The sequence below is a fragment of the Anguilla rostrata genome, chromosome 10 (genome assembly GCF_018555375.3).
Source record: "Anguilla rostrata isolate EN2019 chromosome 10, ASM1855537v3, whole genome shotgun sequence".
Lineage (NCBI taxonomy): Eukaryota > Metazoa > Chordata > Actinopteri > Anguilliformes > Anguillidae > Anguilla > Anguilla rostrata.
The window spans coordinates 12,474,110-12,494,653 of NC_057942.1; the positions used below are offsets into that span (position 1 = coordinate 12,474,110).

At 45.5% G+C, this 20,544-nt stretch overlaps 1 protein-coding gene across 5 annotated transcripts in view; it reads left to right on the forward strand.

Annotated features, from left to right (window-relative positions):
- The window catches only part of LOC135265010 (citron rho-interacting kinase), a 77,554-nt gene that overhangs the window by 18,509 nt on the left and 38,501 nt on the right, over positions 1-20,544 (forward strand). For all 5 annotated transcript variants that reach the window (XM_064354178.1, XM_064354180.1, XM_064354181.1 and 2 more), the window contains exons 11-13: positions 12,872-12,977; positions 14,802-14,945; positions 16,337-16,456. In XM_064354178.1, the coding sequence (XP_064210248.1) occupies positions 12,872-12,977; positions 14,802-14,945; positions 16,337-16,456 (370 nt within the window). The remainder of the gene's footprint in view (positions 1-12,871; positions 12,978-14,801; positions 14,946-16,336; positions 16,457-20,544) is intronic.

Consider the following 20,544-nt stretch of genomic DNA (forward strand, 5'->3'; position numbering starts at 1 on the left):
GTGTACCAAATTATTAATATGAAAATGATGCCAAAGTTACAATTAAACTTTCACTGATTTTTCATAGAAACTAAAACCACATTCCAGAGCAGTGCTACCTGTTTTCCTACAGTTGTCAGATTGCTTGGCCCTGTGGTTCTCCATCTTGCCATCTCGAGAGAATACAGTCTTTATGTGTGTGATCGATAAATGCTGTCTTCATGTTTGCCGGTGTCAGCAGAAAGCCTTTGTGATAGAGGGATGGGAGCACTTGTGGTATAGCATGGAAGCATTTTAGTCCTACGCTACTTGTTTTAACTCTTAAAGAATCTTCAATGCATATACAGTACAGTATGTATGTGTTATATAAAAAGAGCAAGCAGTTACATTTACCATACCATTGATGTACTGTATATTCCACGACTCATGTTTAATATGGCTCTTTGGTACACAATTTAGCATGGTTTACTGAATATTTTTGGCAAAGATTGGTTATTCCTTGTTATAGTGTTTGTATCAACATGTATTTAATTTGAGGGCTTCATTCTGGTACATGATATAAAGTTTAGGAGAGGCTCTTCTACAATGGTTGGATAATGTTCCTGGAGCTCACTCTTGGGCCAAAAGCTAAAACTCCTTCATAAAGATGGGTGATCTTGTGGATCTTGCACAGAGTACTGCATGGGAACTGGAAGTAAAAGAAATTAAGATTCAATTATTGTATTTATTTAGGCCCCCTATTATTTCAGTAAATGTGCCATTTTATTTTACTGACAGGCAGTTTTAGGAACATAGAGCTTTTCAGTGCACCAAAGCGAACAAGGCGATGAAATTATGCATCTGTCAGCCATAATGCTCTTCAGTAACTCGGCCCTAAGCCCATTATTTGTTGGATTTGTCTTGTGGCATAGATTTCCCATTTCGGTCCTGAGCTATTTACTTTTTAAAGGTAAAAACATACAAAGATTATCTGGCACTCTTGAAGGTGGAATTCCGTGCCGACAACTACATTGCTCATTTACGGGATAAGGTGATACAGTAAGTATTCACTCTCTCTCTTGTGTGTTGCTGTGCAAAATCACCTTTTCCCTTAAGACGAATATTGAACCAGTGAAAAGGTTGAACATATTTGGTAGAGGTATACATCATAATGACGTACACCTCTACCCTTCCTCATTTTGCGGGTAGTTTGATTTTGGAGATAACTTCAACGTAGGTGCTGGGGGTACTATTGTTCATTATATTGCTAACACCGTGTTTGATTCGACATTTTAATGAAACAGGCTCAAGTTGGCTAACGTTACCTTGCTGCTAGTTGTGTTTTCCTACTGCTGCAAAATGCAGTGCTGGGTAGCAATAATGGCATCTACCATACACACATTATATAGCCACATATACTGTAGAATACCGTGGACGTATTGCTGACAGTAATAAACGACATATGTGTTACTGGCAGTAATGTGTTATATTTAAAGTGCATGCCTGTGTCTTGCAGTGGGTTAATTGCACAAATCGATCTTCTTGAACACAGAGAGCTTTTTATTAAAAAACATTTAAGCCAAGGCTTCCGGTAGAATGACAATGTGAATGGAAGTACCTGATACAAACCTTGTAGTCTAAACAGTGTAACTACATGTGAAGTGACTAAAAACCCAGCATTGAAAACATTGGCAGTAGAACTGGTAATACTGCAAATTGATTTCTCCGACCCACATAGCGTTACCTATGTCTTTATTCCACTAAAATGACTAGTCGAGCAGGTCGTTTTGCTGTTGATGCGTCGTTTAGAAAAGTAACAAAAGACGGCAGAAGAGGCGAGCATATTTGTCAGATAATTCATTGAAATGCGCATTTGTGGGAGATATCCTTATCGGCTCTCGTCTGAGGGAATGTCAACCCATGTCAACCGTACGTTTCTCCTTGCCTGGCTTAACGTCTTCGTCTCCTGCCTCCCGTTCGGTCTCAGCACCGGTGTTCTATAAAAACGTCTGTTCTTTCAGGATTTATTATGACAGCCTGATATCGCAGCAGTCGTGACCGAGCCTGAAATAGCTTGCGATGAGTCAACTGCGATCGTGGTTACGTTAAACCCATGCGATTTGACCCACCAGAGAGGCATTTAAAAAAAAAAAAAAAAAAAATTGCACTTGAGCAGTAAACTGAACATATAAACCTAGATTTTTTTTTTGTTCCGTGGCTGGTTTGCTGGTGAGTAACATTATCCTCTTTGCAGGCCTATTCGTAACGCCCAGCCCATCCTGTTGTATTCAGTAGGCATGGCCACCTGTGACTGGCATTGTCTGATGTCCGTCCAGGAGCATGGACAGTAGTTTGGGGCTATATCTCGCCACTCACTACAGTTAGAGAGCTGGCTGAGAGCTCATTTTAATCAAGAGGACAGCTACTCTTCTACAAGTAAAAGTTCATTTTACGACGGAATTCCACTTAAACTTCTCACAAAATGATAGATGCTGTTTTTTCTTGGACTGATTTACTTCTCTTGATTGTGGTGCAATGTTAATTACATGCACTTATGAGATCGATGCATTTTCTCCTGGGCAACTCTGCCTTAAATAGGCCTAACATACGTGTACATGAGCTGTCACTCTCCACGGATCCCTCTTAATTATTTTAATTAGTTTGATGAGAGGGCAGCCTTATCAAACGCATCTTTGGTATCTCTCGTTTCAGGCAGCAATTTAAACAGCTGGGTATTCCGGTTGAGTGATTAAGTCTGCATGAGGGTACTACAGGGTTTATCTCACAACCTTTTCAGGACTTAGCATTAAAGTATGTTTTCCAGTGGCCTATAACTTTAGAAAGCTTCTGGCCCACATGTCTTAGCATAATAACAACAACAACAACAATAATAGTCTTGCAATCCCATTGTAATACAGTGTCTTGCCTTGGAAATGTAAAGAAGAAAGTTGACAAAATACACAATTTTAGCTGTAAAACTAAATGGGCTGATAAATGGTTTGTGTTTTCCTTTGCACATGCTAAATTTGTTGTATGATGAAATTAACAGAAGAGAATGAAGATATTTATTTCCTCATATGATTGATTTGTTTTAATAATCTAACATGAGTTAGCCATCTAGCTTCTTGTTTGTCGGCATATCTCAGTATCTCGTCATCATGCCTGACTCATGGCCACCATGTGAACTATGCTGCATGTTCCCTCCCTGTTTTTCTCATTCTCAACATTTACCGCGTCTTCACTCAGCTTTGTTTGTGTTGTACGTTTATCCCTGTGCCTGACCTGACCTTGGTGGCCGCAGCTACATTTTTATCTATGCAAAAGATGAGTTCTGCCAGCTTGAGGCACTGGGCAGCTGTCTTGTTTTGGCATTCGGAGCTATCGTTGCCAAGCAATATCCATGGTGACCAACAATCGGATGTAATGTTGAAAATTCCGGAAAGACACGGTGCGTTCACTGAGCTGGAATGAGGGGGTAGGAAGAGTGTGTGTGGGACAAACAACTTCTGAGCACTTTTCAACCTTTGCTCCCCCAGCCTCTCACTTCCTTTCCCTCAGGGTTCACTTTTATTCAGTTGGTTTTTTTTTCTTCTTCACTCATCTTTTTTTTCTGCACTCCCCTTCCTCCAGCTCCTAATCCTTCTTTACTTCTGTGATTCCTTTGGTGCTTAAATCGGCCTGTTTGTTTTCATGCTGACGGAAATGGGAGCTTTCAGTACCTGTCATTCGGCGACATATTTTGTGCACCTTTAACTTCCTCTTCCAGCAACAGTTCTCCGCGTTGGAAAGAGGTTTACTTTAGTCATGGCGTTAATCCATATTTCTGTAACGGCTTTAACTGCCTAGCCTGAAAACTGTTTTGAAGTGCCTTGATTTCAGCCCTCTTCCTCCCACCTTCTCTCTGTTTCAAAAGTGGATTTTATTGGAATGAACCTTTGTTGATAATTCATCAAGAGCGAAGCTGAGTCATCTGGAATTATATTACTGTTTTACTGTTATTACTGTTATGCTACATGTATGTATGTTCTGTACACGAGCACACAGTGAATGAACACTGGACATCCACATACAGCCATACTGTACACCTGTAGAAGTTCCCCAAAACACAAAAATTCTTTTTTTGTCACCTGCCAGCATGTTTAAGGTCCTTTGAGACTGTATTCTTCTTGATATTTATTGATCCACATCCTACAACAAAGTGGTTATTGTGCCTGAAATTGTATTTGTTCAGAGTTGCTACTGTGAAATGTCTTTTTCACATTTAATCAGGGGCCTTTTTTTGTCTCATTTCAAGATGTGTGCCATATGACCAGGTTATACATTGTATCTACATTAAAATCTTTCTCCGGAAGGTAGTGTTGTGTTCAACCCATTTACCGAGGTAATTGCAATGAAAGGGCTTTAAAGAAAACCCTGAAGGGTAATTTGCTGGCTCAGAGATAATCAGATAACGTACAGTCTTCACCACTGCATTAATGGGATTTCAGGGTTCCATACTCCGGTGATTTTATATGCTACAGGCCAGTTAGTCAGTCAGGGCTGGATGCTGATGTGGTCCTACACAGGTTATGAGTCTTGCAGGTGGGCAAGGGCGTATTTATCTGACTGACTGCCGAAGCACATCTACCCTCGAGAGCTTAGCCGTGCCAGGTTCACTGTAATGTCCCCCTCCGCAGGACTTAGTCCGAACTGGATCACATCACCTCTGCCACCTGCCGCGCCTGTCCCACCTGTTCGAGGGGTGAATTCCTGCACCATACCAAAAAAAAGCCTGTAAAATGAGCTGTTTTTGAGCTGTTTGGCTTCTAGCACCGAGGAATGATGGATGGGGCACAGAGGCACCATGGCACTTTTTTAATAACAGGTTTCTTTGCTTCATTCAAACAGAATGGAAGCAGAGGGGGTAAGATGGAGAGGGGCCATAGATCAAGAGGTGTCATGGCAAGGAGGGTGGGGGGGGAGTGGTACTCGAACTCATCTTGAGAGTCAGCTGCCTTACAGACTGCACTACCTCTCGTCACAGACACATTTAAAAGGCTTGTGTTTTTGTTGCCTTCTCAGGGGATATATGAATTAAAGGGACAGAAAGAAGTATTTCATTTTATTTTTATTTAATAAACAAAATATAAGAATACCATGCTTTCCTCTGGGCCTCTTTGTCCTTAAGATTACATGTTTTGAAATACGAGAGTTAAACGATCACCTGGATGTATTAGAAGGTTCAGTTAAATTCAAATTAAAGCCAAATTAAGCGAGAACGTCGCGAGAGGCATGATTTTTGACCAAAGCGGTTGATGTAATTACCTGCACTGCAGCAGGTGAAGGCGCGCGTTGGCATTCGTTTAGCTGCGATTTGGAGCCGCATTAAAAGGCAGCTGATAAGGGACGGCTGAGGAATTATGGGCCTGATGGGAGGGACACGCTCAAGTCTTTCACTGTACTTTAGGAAAATGTTTGGCGATGGCAATTTTGTCAGTGAGCTTCAGCTTGAGGATTATGTATTAAACCAAATGCGTTTTAAAATCATGACCTCCCGCCTTCTATCTATTTATTTATTTCTTTATTTGACGTTTTTGTTTTTTAAAGCATACACTATACATATGAGAACAAGATGTGAAAAAAGACTGTGTTTGGTCGAAACAGAAAGTTGTCGTCTTACTTCTGCGTGTTGCGTCCGTCCTGTATGTTACTCTTCGACACAGTCGAGGGAGAAGGCCCTCTGGAGATTTCTGCCCAGCAGAGGGGAGTTTAGTCGGCCAGCGCTGCATGAAGGATTCCCCTCAGGAAAAGTAGTTTAATTTACGTTGATTTTCTTCCCCCTTCATCACTGCTGTTTTTCTCTCCTTTAGGTGCTTGTTGTTAATTCCTTAATTAGCAGTGCGGGTAATAATGATCTGAGTATAATTAAGAAAAGTGGTTAAGCCACTTAGAATGGTACTGGAAACACTTTGCAGAAGAGCTGTGGAAAGCCTGCAAGGATGGAAGTTTTGCTTTGAAAGACCTTGGCTTTTACGGAGTGACTGAAAGGATTTTCACCTGCTGCAGAATGCACAAGCGCTTTCCGTCCTGAATACATTTCCAGTACGGTCTGCAAGAGATTATTTCTTTATTTTTTAAATACTGTATATTCAATCTCTTCTAATGCAACATTGCGTCATTTGAAACGCACACGGCTAGCCGCTGCATCTTTTCGCCCGGTTTATCCGCGAGTTCGTTAATGCGCGGCGCGGTGAAGTGCCCTGCTGGTGCAGCCCCTTGCCGTGGGACGCCTGGCCGTAGCCGTCACGGTCGCGGTCAGGATTTGGTTCCCGACTCTATGGGGTGATTCATGACGAGAGTAGCAGTCCTCTATGGATCTGCTTCATGGCAGGAAGCTACTTTTTTCCCCCTTCATCCTGAATTTACGACTTTGGATTCGGGGCGACTGCTTTAACTCGAGCCTAGTAAATTGAGGATAAAAACAGAACCTTAATTTAGAAAAGTGTTTGAATTGGTACTTAAACAAGTTCACAGCAATTTAATTTACAGCTTACAAAAAAGAACTGTTTGCAGCTGATTTTAGCTAGCCATTTTAATCACCGCAGGTTTAGAGGCAATGTGTTGTTGCTATAAAGTATTCTGGTAAGGTAATGTTTACTGCAGTGCATTGCAGGAAATTGCATTGCCGGAGATTCTAGATGGTAAAATGAATACCACAATGTCAATAAGGGTTGAGTTCAATTTAGTTAATATTGAAATTCAGGGAACAATTCCAGTTCAAATCAGTGCCTTCTCCTGTACTGCCTAGTCCAGGTGAAGGCACTGTCTAGTGGAGACAGTGTGGGTCTTAGTGTTGGGGTTAAAATGAGCAGTGTGGACACTGCAGCAGATAATGCGTTGTGAATGATTAGTGAGGTGACATGCTTGTCGCCATGGTTTTTTTTGTTTCCGAAACTTCCTCCTACGGCTTCACACAGTGCATAACCTGATGGAAACAGGAGTTCTCAGCAAGCACTAACACAAATGAACCCAAGCTGATTGGGTTGACATTTAAAAAAATAATTACGATAATGATGAGCTTTTTTTATTCGGTGCTTTGCTAAGTGGGCAATCTATGCAGCTTCCAACTCTACGAATACAGAACAGGAGTTGAAATGAACACACAGGAAAAGCGCAAGCATCTGGCACATAAAAACTAGCAATAAAAAAGCGCAGTAAGATCAATTAGAGGGAAAACCAAGTGATAATTACCAAGAGATGGAAGCACTATTCATTTGAAAGCACTTAAAAATATACTCACACAGCCTGCTGATTTCTGATAAGGCATAACATAGTATTTGGGCCTGTTCAAACAAAGCTTGGTCACAAGCTTGGCAACAGGTTATGGGGACACAAATCCTTTATGTTTTGACCTGATAACCGAATTGTGTTAGCTAAACACCTCTTAGTTGGCTGGTGAATCCTTAGGAACAGTCAAAATCTGAGTTCTGAGAGGGATGTTCTTGAGGCTAAGGTTAGAATATTAATTGTGTGTTGAGTCTCATCATCTCCTGTTTGATATTATTGGGGCTTGTTCCATAGGAACAAAATAAACGAAGCTTGCATGGAGTTAGTTAGCGCTGCAGACTGGAGGACAATGTAAAAGCCTCTCATAACCATGTGCGTTCGATTTCGGGGGAGGGATGGAACGGTTGGACCGGAAACATTGATTGCTTTGCCGTTTTGCCTGTTGGATGAATCTTTTGTTCATTCTTTCTTTTTTCATCACTCTTTTTTCATGGTACTGCAGATTGATTTTTGTCAGAAGGAAAAATGGCAGCGCATGAAAACGCACATTCAGCACTTTGCAGACCCTCCCTCGCCTCGCCTGTCAGCACAGTCTTCCCTCCAGCTGCAGGACTTTAGGGATCTGGTTAAACCCTGGAGGAGGTCAGCGCTGTGAACATGGAACATGAGAAATTAATTCACAACCCAGTGGTTTAACTTGGGTCTGAATTGAGCACACGATATTCTAGCCCCACCTCCATCCCCTGTAACACACCTATCATCTATTTCGGCGTATTAGGACATATATGGCATGCAATGATATGAATGCATTACAGCTATACCATAGATATTTAATTTACTTTGGAACACACGGGCAGTGATGGTCAATTCCAACTCAATATGGCTGGATACGCATTCAAATTGAAAGTCCTGACATAAATTTTGGAATTTGAAGAAACATTCAGAAACAGACAAAATTACTTGAATAACAAATTTTTTTTCCTTCAAAATTAGTAATCATTATAAAATCATCACAGAATCACAACTTGGGAACGTGACAGCTTGCTCCAGCGAGAGAGAGAGACAATCTGGTGATGATGGGGATGGCGATAGGAGCGGCAGCTTTGGTGACATTGGCAGCAGTGAGAGGACTTCAGCGGTTCGGCGCTAGCCGCCCACGTCCTGAGGGCTGATCGACGGGCTGCAGAGGCTACCTTCCGGCTGCGCCTGTTTGAACGGCACCTGAAGTCCTCTCGGACGGGCCTCTAGACAGGGCTGGTGGAGCCGCCTCCACAGCTCTGTCTGGCTGCCGGTGCCTGGCTGCGGGCTGCTTTGCACCGGCGGCGATGGCGTGAAGCCTGCCTCTGCGGTGGGCTGACGGGTTAATGGCGTCATTCTCCTGGCGACTGGCATCTGTGGGATCGGATCTGCTCAAGTGGCTGCACTTCCTTAACCCTCTCTCTGCTTATGGGGTCATTTCTGCTGGAGCACTGTGAATCAGGTCATTTATTTATTTAGAATTTCTGTCTGTTGCACACACACTCTCACACACACACACACACACACACACACACACATGCACACACACACACAAACACACACAGCACACACACACACACACACACACACACATGCACACACACGCAAAATAAAAAATTATGCGCACCTTTGGGGGTGGGAAAGGTTTTCTTTGTTTAAATAGCCTTTCATTTTTCATTCCAGCTTCAAATCACAATACAAATGAGGCCTAGATGAATTGCCCTGGAGAGTTCATCATCGAGCGTTGCCATAAAGGACACGTCTCTGTAGTCATCATAAACAAGAGCTCGTCAAGAGGCGGGAAAGTGAGTTTCAGTGTTGAGGGAAGGGAATGGGAGCACTGTGCGATTATGTTACCTAGGTAATAAACACTCAAACTACAGCACAAAAACACTTCATTATCATTAAGAGTTTTTTTTTTGTTGTTTATTCCGGCGTTGCGTTGAGTTAAATGTGAAACGGTGACGAGCGCATCGTGCTGAAAAATGTCACGTCGCGGGAGAGCGCTTAATGCTGGGCTCATAAAGGCAGTCACTCGCGACGCTGTGACGCGCGAGGTTCTCGGGCCCCGGTCCGCGGTCGGTGGCGTGACGCGGATCTTAAACGGGCGTCCTACGCCCTTTTACGCTGGAGGTAGCTGAGGGTGACGGGCACGAGCCGGCTCCTCCTCGCTACGCGCCGCCTTCTCTCGCCGCGTTTCGGCTCTGTCGGTTAAATGGTAAATGGACTGCATTTATATAGCGCTTTTATCCAAAGCGCTTTACAATGGATGCCTCTCATTCGCCAGAGCAGTTAGGGTTTAGGTGTCTTGCTCAAGGACACTTCGACACGGCCAGGGTGGGGTTTGAACCGGCAACCCTCCGACTGCCAGACAATCGCTCTTACCTCCTGAGCTATGTCGCCCCCGTTAGACTGGGGGCCGGCTGGCAGAGCCCGGTGACGCGTTGCGCTTTGCGCCGTGTGCGGCGGACATGTTGCTCGCGGCCGGCGTCGCTCTCGGTGTCTCGTCCCGCCGCTCGCCGGAGGGTTAGAGGCCGTTGCTGCTCATTGTCCGCTGGCCGTGTACTTCGGCTGCGCCTAATGAAGTATTCTTGGAGCAAGGAGGGATAAAGGAGTTTCCTATCAAGGAGGGTGTAGGAGAAACTGCATCACAAACTTAACAAGAAGTCTTTCCTTTCGGTTGGTTTGGCTGGTAGGCGAGAGGTTTTGTTTATTAATTTTTTTTGTCCACCTCAGGGACGTTATATTTATAGTAACTGGGGGCGTCATACAAACATCTACGGTTTTGTTCAGGATTTGTCAGAGATGAAATCATTTTGTGCATATAACGTTTCCTGTAGAGTTTTTGTTCAGCACAGCAGGTGGATGCAGATTCAGTCATCAAACTGCCCACCACGACAGTGTGAAAGCAGGGGTGGACTGGATAGCCCTGTATGTCCATAACAGCCCCCCCCCACCTCTCCTCGGATACTGGGAGGTGACTTTCAGTACATGAAATGTCATCAGTGTGGTCCTCCTCACCAACTGTTGTGATAAGACTGCAAAAAGCATTGCCCAGCCCACTTCATATGGTCTGATCATTATTCCATGCCCAAGATTTTTTCATTGTTTGATGACTGTGTGTGTGCGCGAGTGTGTGTGTGTGTATGTACAGTATGTGTGTGCGTGTGTGTGTTCGTGTGTGTGTGTATGTACAGTATGTGTGTGTGTGTGTATGTATAGTATGTGTGTGTGTTTGTGTGTGTGTATGTACAGTATGTGTGTGTGTGTGTATGTACAGTGTGCGTGTATGTACAGTATGTGTGTGTGTGTGTATGTATAGTATGTGTGTGTGTTTGTGTGTGTGTATGTACAGTATGTGTATGTTTGTGTGTATGTACAGTGTGTGTGTATGTATAGTATGTGTGTGTGTTTGTGTGTGTGTATGTACAGTATGTGTATGTTTGTGTGTATGTACAGTGTGTGTGTATGTACAGTATGTGTGTGTGTTTGTGTGTGTGTATGTACAGTATGTGTATGTTTGTGTGTATGTACAGTGTGTGTGTATGTACAGTATGTGTGTGTGTGTGTGTGTGCGCATGTGTGTACGTGTGTGTGTGCGTGTGTCTGTGCAGGTGTGTGTGTGTGTGCGCATGTGTGTACGTGTGTGTGTGCGTGTGTGTGTGTATGTACAGTATGTGTGTGTGTGTGTGTGTGCGCATGTGTGTGTGTGCGTGTGTGTGTGTGTGTATGTACAGTATGTGTGTGTGCGGGTGTGTACGTATGAGTGTGTGTGTGTGTGTGTGCGCATGTGTGTGCGTGTGTGTGTGTGTGTATGTACAGTATGTGTGTGTGTGTGTATGTACAGTATGTGTGTGTGTTTGTATGTATAGTATGTGTGTGTGTTTGTGTGTGTGTATGTACAGTATGTGTATGTTTGTGTGTATGTACAGTGTGTGTGTATGTACAGTATGTGTGTGTGTGTGTGTGCGTGTGTGTGTGTGTGTGTGTGTGTGTGTGCGTGTGTGTGTGTGTATGTACAGTATATGTGTGTGTTTTAACAGGCTCTGCTTAATGCCTGGGCTGTGCATGGCTCTGCGTCTCTCAGGCAGGGGGCTCTTCTGTAAGTGTGCAACCGCTGGGCCTCAGTGTGGGGGAGTGGGATCTTTTATTAGAAACACTTTCATCCTGATTGCCATTCTTCTGCCTCTCTGACTCAGAGGCTGCCAAATTTATTAAGTGTGTGTGTGTGTGTGTGTGTGTGTGTGTGTGTGTGTGTGTGTGTCTGTATGTCTGTGCATGCGTGCGCACATGAGTACGCGTGTGCAATGGGGAGAGTGAGTGAGAGAGAAAGAGTGAAACTTTGTGTTCATGTACTGTACATATTGTGAAATGTAGGGATAGTTTTGAGATTAAGGATGCGTTTCTGACATTATGCATCTTTAAAAGGCTTAAAGGATGCTGTACTGTAAATCTTTGTACACTTTAGCATAACACTTTTAAAAAGTAAGAAGTTCAATCTTCTCTACTAGTTTCACATTATGTATGTTGCCAGGGGTTATATTGTTTTGTAATTTATGTATTTTGTGCGTCATACTGAATAATATATTCATGTAAAAATATTATTAATATTATTAAAAATTCTTAATATTAAGAAGGTTATTTCCGATAGGTGAGTTGAGATCCTTGGCCCCACAATAAATTGATGGGATTGGAGTTTATCTGTATTTATGAAGTACGTGGTTGCATTTCAGAAGCCTTCTGTATGGATCTGTTTTTGAAACACAAGGGACTGCAGTTTTCTCTGTCAACAGAAAATAGGAGTATACTGTGAGGCCCCAGTCTGGGCTTCTTTCAACATGGCTAGACAAACCCTGATTTCTTTTGAGCACGATTCACAAACCTTGACTGAATGGATTTTTAAACTTAATTTACCGTTATGCCTGAAATGCCACACGCAGTGAATGGACAGAACTGTGCTGGGTGCCATGCAATTCAACCCTGCATACATTTCAGTTTACAGCCAAAAACCTGTGAGATTCAAATAAAAACTACCAACTGATCATCATTTCAATTCGCTGAATTTACTGTAGCGGTTTTTATTTTGTCGGATTTTATTATTTGTCAGCATAAATTTGTTTATCTTTTAAAATAGGCTTTTTCTTGGAGTGCGTGTACAGTAATATATCTGATTTATGATGCAGAATTCTTTTTTCCCCGCCGTTCTTCACTTGATTGTATTTTCACATTTGAAGCCTCTCTGACTAGTGCAAATGTCCTCTTATTCCTGACCCGCTATTTTCCTAGTTCCCTTGACAGTTGTGTATGGAACTATTGATTTTGAGCATAAACAAGGTGCCAGAATGTTTATTGCAAAGGCAATTGCACAGGTCATTCAGTTTTATTGATGTGTCGTTATTTTACAGCAGTTACCAGAGCAGAAAGTGGCATTTTGAATTCTCATTTTGTGATCTGGAATTTAAAGTGGTAATTCAAAATGGGAATCCAGATGTGGACTTATCAAGTGTGATAACCCTGTCCAAATCCTGTTTTTTTTTCTGGAAGGTTTGCCATAAATTGCTCAGTACCTCAGACTGTCAGCTCACCGATGACCCCCCCCTCCTTTCTTTGTCCCTTTATCTGATTACAGATCAGTGTCTACAGGCCTCAACTCCCCAGCGAAGACCAACTCCCTGGAAAAAAAGCTTCTCGTCAAAAGCAAAGAACTACAGGAAACCCAAGACAAATGTCACAAGGTAGCGTATCGCGCTCCCGCGGTTCCGCCGGGCGGGCGCCCCCCACGCCCCCCGTCCCACCTTGGGGCTCTAAACGCTGGCTTAATCACAGCCATCCATCACCTCGCCCCGGCCGGTCTATAAAAATGGCTTCCAGCGCACGTGCGTGTGAGGCGCTAGGCGCTAGGTGCTGGTGGTGCGGGAGGCGTGGGCCCAGTCCTGTGTAAAGGACCAATGCCGCTGCATTGCTGCTTCCTGGATAAAGGCCACAGTCACTTCTTCTTCTGGGAAAGCCGTTGGTTTGGAAAACTGTGACAAGCGGTGATAGTTGATTGTCTGCAGCATAAGGCTAAATTGTGAACTCATGTTGTGAAACCGAAAATCCTGGGTTTATCCAAAAATGTTCCATGTTGACATCTGCCTGCTTCAAAACTGTGATGTGATTGGATGCTTTACAAAAGGTCATCTTCAATTTGAACTTCAAGGATCGCAATTTGGCATTACTTTTGCCCTGTGCTTCGCCAAGCTTAGCATTGCTGCCAAGTCGGGAATCAGCGATCCCTCCACAGAAATGTAATGGTTTGACACCGTGTTGGGGGTTTTGACGCTGATCATGTGCAAGCAGCTGAAGGAAGCTGTGCTCCAGGTGCTGCTGCATCTGGCGTCTGAGGCCGATGGGCCCATCCTCCCCCTTCACATATCATAGTGCGAAAATACCTCCATTATTATTCACCTCTCCCTTTCAGCTGTTTTTTATGGCATATCACATGCCTTTCTCCAACTTGGCTTAAGCCTGCCAGTTACCCATTTAAAACCTTTTTTTATTTATCCAAATCGAAGCAGAAGTTTATTTACCTTGTCTCAGGGTTTGAGCCAGTCCAGTTCCTGCGCTCTGCCATAATCATTACCCCTGGTTACAATTCACAGGCGCGAATCGTGTCTTAATCGTTACCCCGGATTACAATTCACGGGCGCTGAGGTGTAACCGGACGCTCGGATTTGTGAAATATCCGTCTGGATTTTGCTCGTGTGGAGAGAACTGAACACGTGTGTCCAGCCGCGTTTTAGCCGGAGCTGCTGGGCTGATCCGGTCCTGGAGGCCCCCCCTACCCATCAGCCAGCTTTCCCTGCTGTCTTCAGGCTAAAAATACAGACCAGGGACGGGCTGCTGATTTGAGCCAATCAAGACGATTAGTTCACTCGGGAGGCCGGTTAAGGGAGCCTGGCTGAAGCAGAAGCTTGATTAATGGCAAGCGTTGATTATACCCGTCATTTTAATGCCTAGAAGATTCAATTATTTCTTTTTTATACTCTGCCATCTTAAATTTTTCACACCCTTGGTGAAGATGAACAGCAAAGACAAGTCCTGAGCTTTATTTTGGTTCTCAAACATATTGAGATATTGTACTTTAGTAATTCAGTGGAATCTCAGCTTAGAAATGTATTTCCTGTAAAAAAAAAAAAAAAAAGATTATCTCCAATATTCACACTTCTTTTTCAGTTCTTTCTGCGCTCTACCTCTGCAGAGATGGCACTAATGAGTCATACTCTACAGCAGTGATTCCCTAACCTGTCAGACCCAAGGCACACCTGTGAATAATTTCCATCTCCACAGCACTGCAAAATGACATATGCTGATTGCAGCATCTTATACATATGTTTTTAAGTGATAAAAAAGAAAATGAGCTATGTCGTAGAAATATTCAATCAAAACGAGTCTAGCAGAAGTGGGACGGGGGGGGGGGGGCATTCTTAATTTCTGTTTCCTTAACTGGTCTTAATTAATCTTACTTACTGTGGTGATTATTATTATTATTGCTGATGCGTGCGGTGGTGTCTGTGCAGATGGAGCAGGAAATCTCCCGAGTCCAGCGTAAGATGTCTGACCTGGAGTCCGTGCTGCAGCAGAAGGATGTGGAGCTGAAGGCGTCGGAGACCCAGCGGAGCATCCTGGAGCAGGACCTGGCCACCTACATCACCGAGTGCAGCGTGCGTGTGACATCACCGCGCCGCGCGGCGCCTCTGCTGCTGCTGCTGCCGCCGCGCCCTGTTCCTTTGCTTAGACATGCCTTAGATTAGCAAGCAACTTTAAAAAAGCCCTGCTTCTCACATACACAACGCATGTGCATATATTTGTCTGCCAAATTATTGATGTCAACGCGACGCCAAGCTGCAATCAAACTTAACCGATGCGTTTCACGGAAACTAAGCACTGTCTTTCGCTTGAAGTGTGTAAATTGTGCCCAGGGATTGTGCCAGACCATGCTAGCCATCTGTAAGAACAATCTAATGCAGAATTCTGAGTTCTGGGGTTGGAGGTGTGTGGCATTCGGTCCAGCAGTGAACCGGATTGGTCTCGGCAACGCCGGCTGGTGGAGAGAGCACACGCACCTGGGTTGCGTTAACTAATCAGCCCAGGTGCTTAAAGGTGTGTTCTTCTCCACAGTTCGGGGCCGAGACCGGGAGCACACACTGACAGAGCTTTTATTTTGGAGTTTTTGAGTTTCGTTTATCTGTGCGCAAAATGAAAAGGGAACTGGCAGCTGGAAAGTTGGCGAGCTGAGAAGCTGTCGCTGGGTTTTGCTTTCTTTTGTCTTTGTTCTTTTAGTTTGTTGTTTTAGTTTATTGCTTTTGCCCGGAACCCGTGAGAGGGAAGGGTGAAGGCGTTTGATTTATTTCGTTTTGTGCTGGTGTGGGTGCGCCCTCTGCCTCTCCGTGCGGCAAACGACGGAGTTTCTCAGAACTGCCGCTTCTCCCTCCCGGGGGTGTCACCTCGGCCTGTGACGATGAGAAATTACTCGTCTCTAAGCAATAGAATTAATCTTTTGGTTTTTGTACTTGATAAGGTTTGATTATTGTGTGTGAGTCTGTGTTGAGGGCATTATTAAATGATAATCATGTGTGTGTGTGCGTGTGTTTTTTTATTTGTGCATGTGTGTGTGCGTGCGTGCGTGTGTGTGTGCATGTGTGCTCGCCGCGCGCGTGCATGTGTGTGTATGTGTGCGTGTGTCTGTGTGTGTGTGCGTGTGTACGTGCTTGTGCGTGTGTGCGCGTGCGTGTGCTTGCGTGTGTGTGTGTGTGCGTGCGTGCATGTGTACGTGTGTACGTGTGTGTGTATGTGTGTGTGCGTGCGTGCGTGCGTGTGTACGTGTGTGTGTGTATGTGTGTGTGCGCGTGCGTGCGTGCGTGTGTACGTGTGTGTGTGTATGTGTGTGTGCGCGTGCGTGTGTACGTGCTTGTGTGTGTGTGTGTGTATGCGCGTGCGTGTGTGTGTGCATGTGTGTGTGTTCTTGCTCGCTACATGCATGCGTGTGTGTGTGTGTGTATGTGTGTGTGCGCGTGTGTGCGTGCGTGCGTGTGTACGTGTGTGTGTGTTGCAGAGCCTGAAGCGCAGTCTGGAGCAGGCGCGAATGGAGGTGTCTCAGGAGGATGACAAGGCGCTGCAGCTCCTGCACGACATCCGTGAACAAAGCAACAAGCTTCAGGAGATCAAAGAGCAGGTAAGAGCCTAAAATCCAATCTCACCTGCCCTTTCCTGCTCTGTCCCTCTCCAGTGCAGGAACCGGTCATCCCATTCCGTCCCCCCCATGCGCACACACACACACACACACACACACACACACACACACACACACACACACACACACACACACACGCACACACACACACAGACACACACACACACGCACACACACACACACACACACACACACACACGCACGCACACACACACACAGACACACACACACGCACACACACACACACACAGACACACACGTCACACACGCACACACACGCACGCACACACACACACACACACACACACATTTTCTCTTGAATGTGCTCTCGGCTCTGAGCCCTCCCCAAACGCACCGTGGCCCTTAGCTGCAGTGGCCCAGCGTTCGCGTGCCTGTGCCACTTTCATGAAAACAAAAACTCATTTCCCTGGAAGCCCGTGTGGTGGATGGGAGCGCACACCCTTGGGTAGGCCCCCTAACGTGCTTGTTTATCTGGCCTTCTCCTCACTGCCATACTGTACCTGTGTGGTGTGAGGGCACCTGGCGCTTGTGATTGGCTGCCTGGCTGTTGCCCTGGCCTTTCCGTGGCTCGGGCCCTGAGGGCCGCGGGGCTGTCCACGGCAGTGTTAATTAGAGAGGGTCAGAGGTGCTACCGTGTCCTCAGCGGGGGGCTCCAATGCGCCGTGGCCTTTCGGCTCCTCTGTTATTAAACACCTCCACTCCGAGGCTCCGCCTCATTGGTATGTCACTGCTTCGCAAGCGCTAAGATGTGTTTTGCGCTCGCTCCGCCCATATCCCCTAATCTATCGAGTGTGGAGCTCACCTCAACCCCCACCTTCCCAGCCCTGCTGTGTGTTGTGGAGGTGCCAACAACAGGAGCCTGCCCAATACCCAGCACCTCCCTCCCCTCCTCTGCTCTCTGGCTCCCCTCCAGCCCCAGAGCAGGTTTTGGACACTTTGCCTCCCTAAACTGGGTACTTATTGTACGTCGCTTTGGATAAAAGCGTATGACGAATAAATGTCACGTAATGTAATGTAACTGGTACTACAACAAAATGTACGTGCAACTCACACAGGCTTGTTTGACGGTCAAGTGCCACTTTGTGTATTTGAGTGCAGTATTTTTAACACACGCGCTGATGATGTTTACAGAGTCTAGCTAAAAGCAAAGTGAAAAGTCGCGGGGTCCAGAGAGTGTTTGTCATGTATGTGTAGAAAGACGTTTCTCTCTGTATGGGTTCTAGTCACAAGATGAGGGTCGGTGTTTGTGCTGCTGCATTGTAAACTCATTTATCCTGCAGTCGTGTTGGATCAGGAAAATAGGGAATGGAGTCTTTCACACACAGACAAAAATACACTCCTGGATATCGAGAGGAACAGGATTTTCAAAGTGAAAAAAAAAAAAATCAACCTGCTCTCACCAATGATTGTTCAGCGCACGCTCTGTCTTGCGGTTGCCATGGAGACGAAAACCAATACCTGTAAGTGGGCAGTGTGTCCGCGTGCTGGTGTGCGGTGGACTATTGAGACGAGCTGCCCAGGCTGACGCTCCCGTTTTTTTTTTTTTTTTGCCTGTCACCTCGGCAACCGTGCCCAAGTCAATGAGAATCGGATCAGGAGCTCACGCGGTGACTTAGATGCCATCTCTGTTGTGGATAATAACGGATGCCCCTTCAAATCATGAGGCAGCATTTTAGAAATTTTCCCTCCTAACGCATATCGATTTGACATGATCTTGTTTCTGAGCCTGTCAATTTATTTTTTCATGCTGGCCTTTACAGTATCCTGCAACAAAAGGCCTGTTTTAACAATCTAAATAGACTTAGATATAAAATAGGGGAACTCAAATAAAAAATGTAATAAACTCCTCTGCAGTGGAATATTGATCTTTTTTTTCTATTGTAAAGCAATGTGTTGGTAAAGCCTCTTTTAATGAATGCTCCTCCAATTAGGCAGAGCCCAGAGCCGGCAGAGCTGTCACTGTGCTGGCGTCTGAAGCGTGGATCTCATCCCTGGCTCCGCTCGCATTCCTCTTCGCTTTTTTCTGGACTGGAGGCGATTATTTTTGTCTCTCTTCCGAGTATCACACAATGCTTCTGCTCACCAAGGTATTTCTCTGAAATACAGTGAAATGGGGACATCCCTGTGTGTAATCAGGGTATTTGATCTTCTGGTGCCATGGAAATGCGGGCTTGCACGCACACACACCCACACACACACGCACACACACACACTGCTGGGGGAGATGCAGATCAGCCAAACTGTGTGGGCAGGCAGAGCTCTGAAAATTCAAGACTTAGCCGTGAAAGGCGAGATGCAGCAGCGGCTGCAGAACCGCGCGCGGTCTTATAACCAGGAGGAGCAAGCGCTGCACCCGCTAGGAACAGATGATACTAGCAGATGCATTCATTCATTACAGGAAGGTTTCGCCGAACCAAGTGCTAAGAGGGTTGAGGCTATTCACTGCATTTCAAAGTGTCTTCATGATAGCGCTGCGAAAAAGAAAGCCAGGCTCCATGACATGAGAGGCGTTGGCCATTTAGAACGCCCAGCCCCTCACTGGAGGAAAAGAAAGACTTAATCAGATTTTTTTATCTGAGGAAAAAAAAAGAATGAAGAGCATATTAATGTCTTGCCTGCTGCGAGAAGCTGAAGCCTTGCTGGCATCAGGCCGTCTCGTCTCCCCTGAGAAGCCTCTCTGCGGGAGTGTGCAGGTCAGCGTTTCTGCGGTGTGGGGGACACACTGTGCGATCGCCCCCCATGGCTGGCTCCCTCATTTACTCTCTTCCATTTATTGGCTGCGGGTCTGTCAGCAGTTCTGTGGTTCTCACCGAAAGCTTGTCTCAGGGCACCCCTGCTGTCGCTGGCACTTGTTTTCCCTCTCTTTTTCCCCCACCTCGCTGCTTCTTTCCTTTCCCCCCACCACTTTCATTCTCTCTCTTTCCGTCTACACCTCTCCCCCATTCCTGCCACACCTGACGCGAGAATCAGTTTGGCTAATTAACCTGATGCTAGCTCCTCACCTCCACCAGAATGCATGGAAGCTCTGCTCAGACCCAGCTAATGTTTGCGCAAGGAGGCGTTATTAATTAAGGGGCCGTTTGAGTTCTTCTTAATTAATGGAGTCCTCTCTGTTTTTTTTCCTGTTATCAACCTGAGGACGAGCCAAAATGTATCTGAGCGGCTGGGTTTGGCCCACCGCCGCGCTCTGTGGATCAGTCAGGCCCCGCAGGAGACGCTACCTGCTGCGCAGGCGTTCAGAGTGGAACTGATGTTCCCTTTAACTCCAGCGCGTTTGCTCAGGCGCGTCACTCTGGCTGCGGCTCCCAAAACTGCGCGAGTGAACCGCCGCGCTCTTATTTTGGCGATGAATGCCCTCATGAGTGCCCCCTGAATGAATCATCCGTTCTGCTTTTATTTTTCGCTCCTCTTGCCCTTTGTGTGCTTCCTTTCTTTTTCTGTCCCGCGCTTCCTTTTATATCCCTTTTATATCCTTTCGTCAAAAGACCTGCTATGGGCTGGAAGCCTATAAATATGTGTGGCGCTCCGTTTGCTTTGCGGCACAAAGAGATATATGTAACTGCTCCACAGTCTGTAAACAGTGAAGTTATTCATTTAGCCACCGCTGAATGAGTCGGTGTTGTACCTGAACACTGTAATGGCTTTTTCTCATGATCCTAAGCAGCCCTGCCTTTAATGGATATAATTTAATAATGCTATTACCTTCCTGTTTATCTTTTATGGGGCTTTTCAGAAGTGTTATCACTCAGAAAATTCCCCAATCTAGGGCAGTCTAGGGCAGTCTAGGGCATCTTGCTCTAGGGCAGCGCGGTGGCACAGTGGTTAGCACCGATGCCTCACAAGGAGAAGGTTCCGGATTTGAGTCCCTGCCAGATCCCGTCTGCACGGAGTTTGCGTGTTCTCCCAGCGCTTGCGTGGGTTTCCTCCGGGTACTCCGGTCTCCTCCCACAATCCAAAGTACAATCCAAAGGCGTGAAGATGGAAATTAACCTCCCTGGCCACCTCTGGCACATTTAACACACAGGTTATTAATGTGCTTTGACATTGTC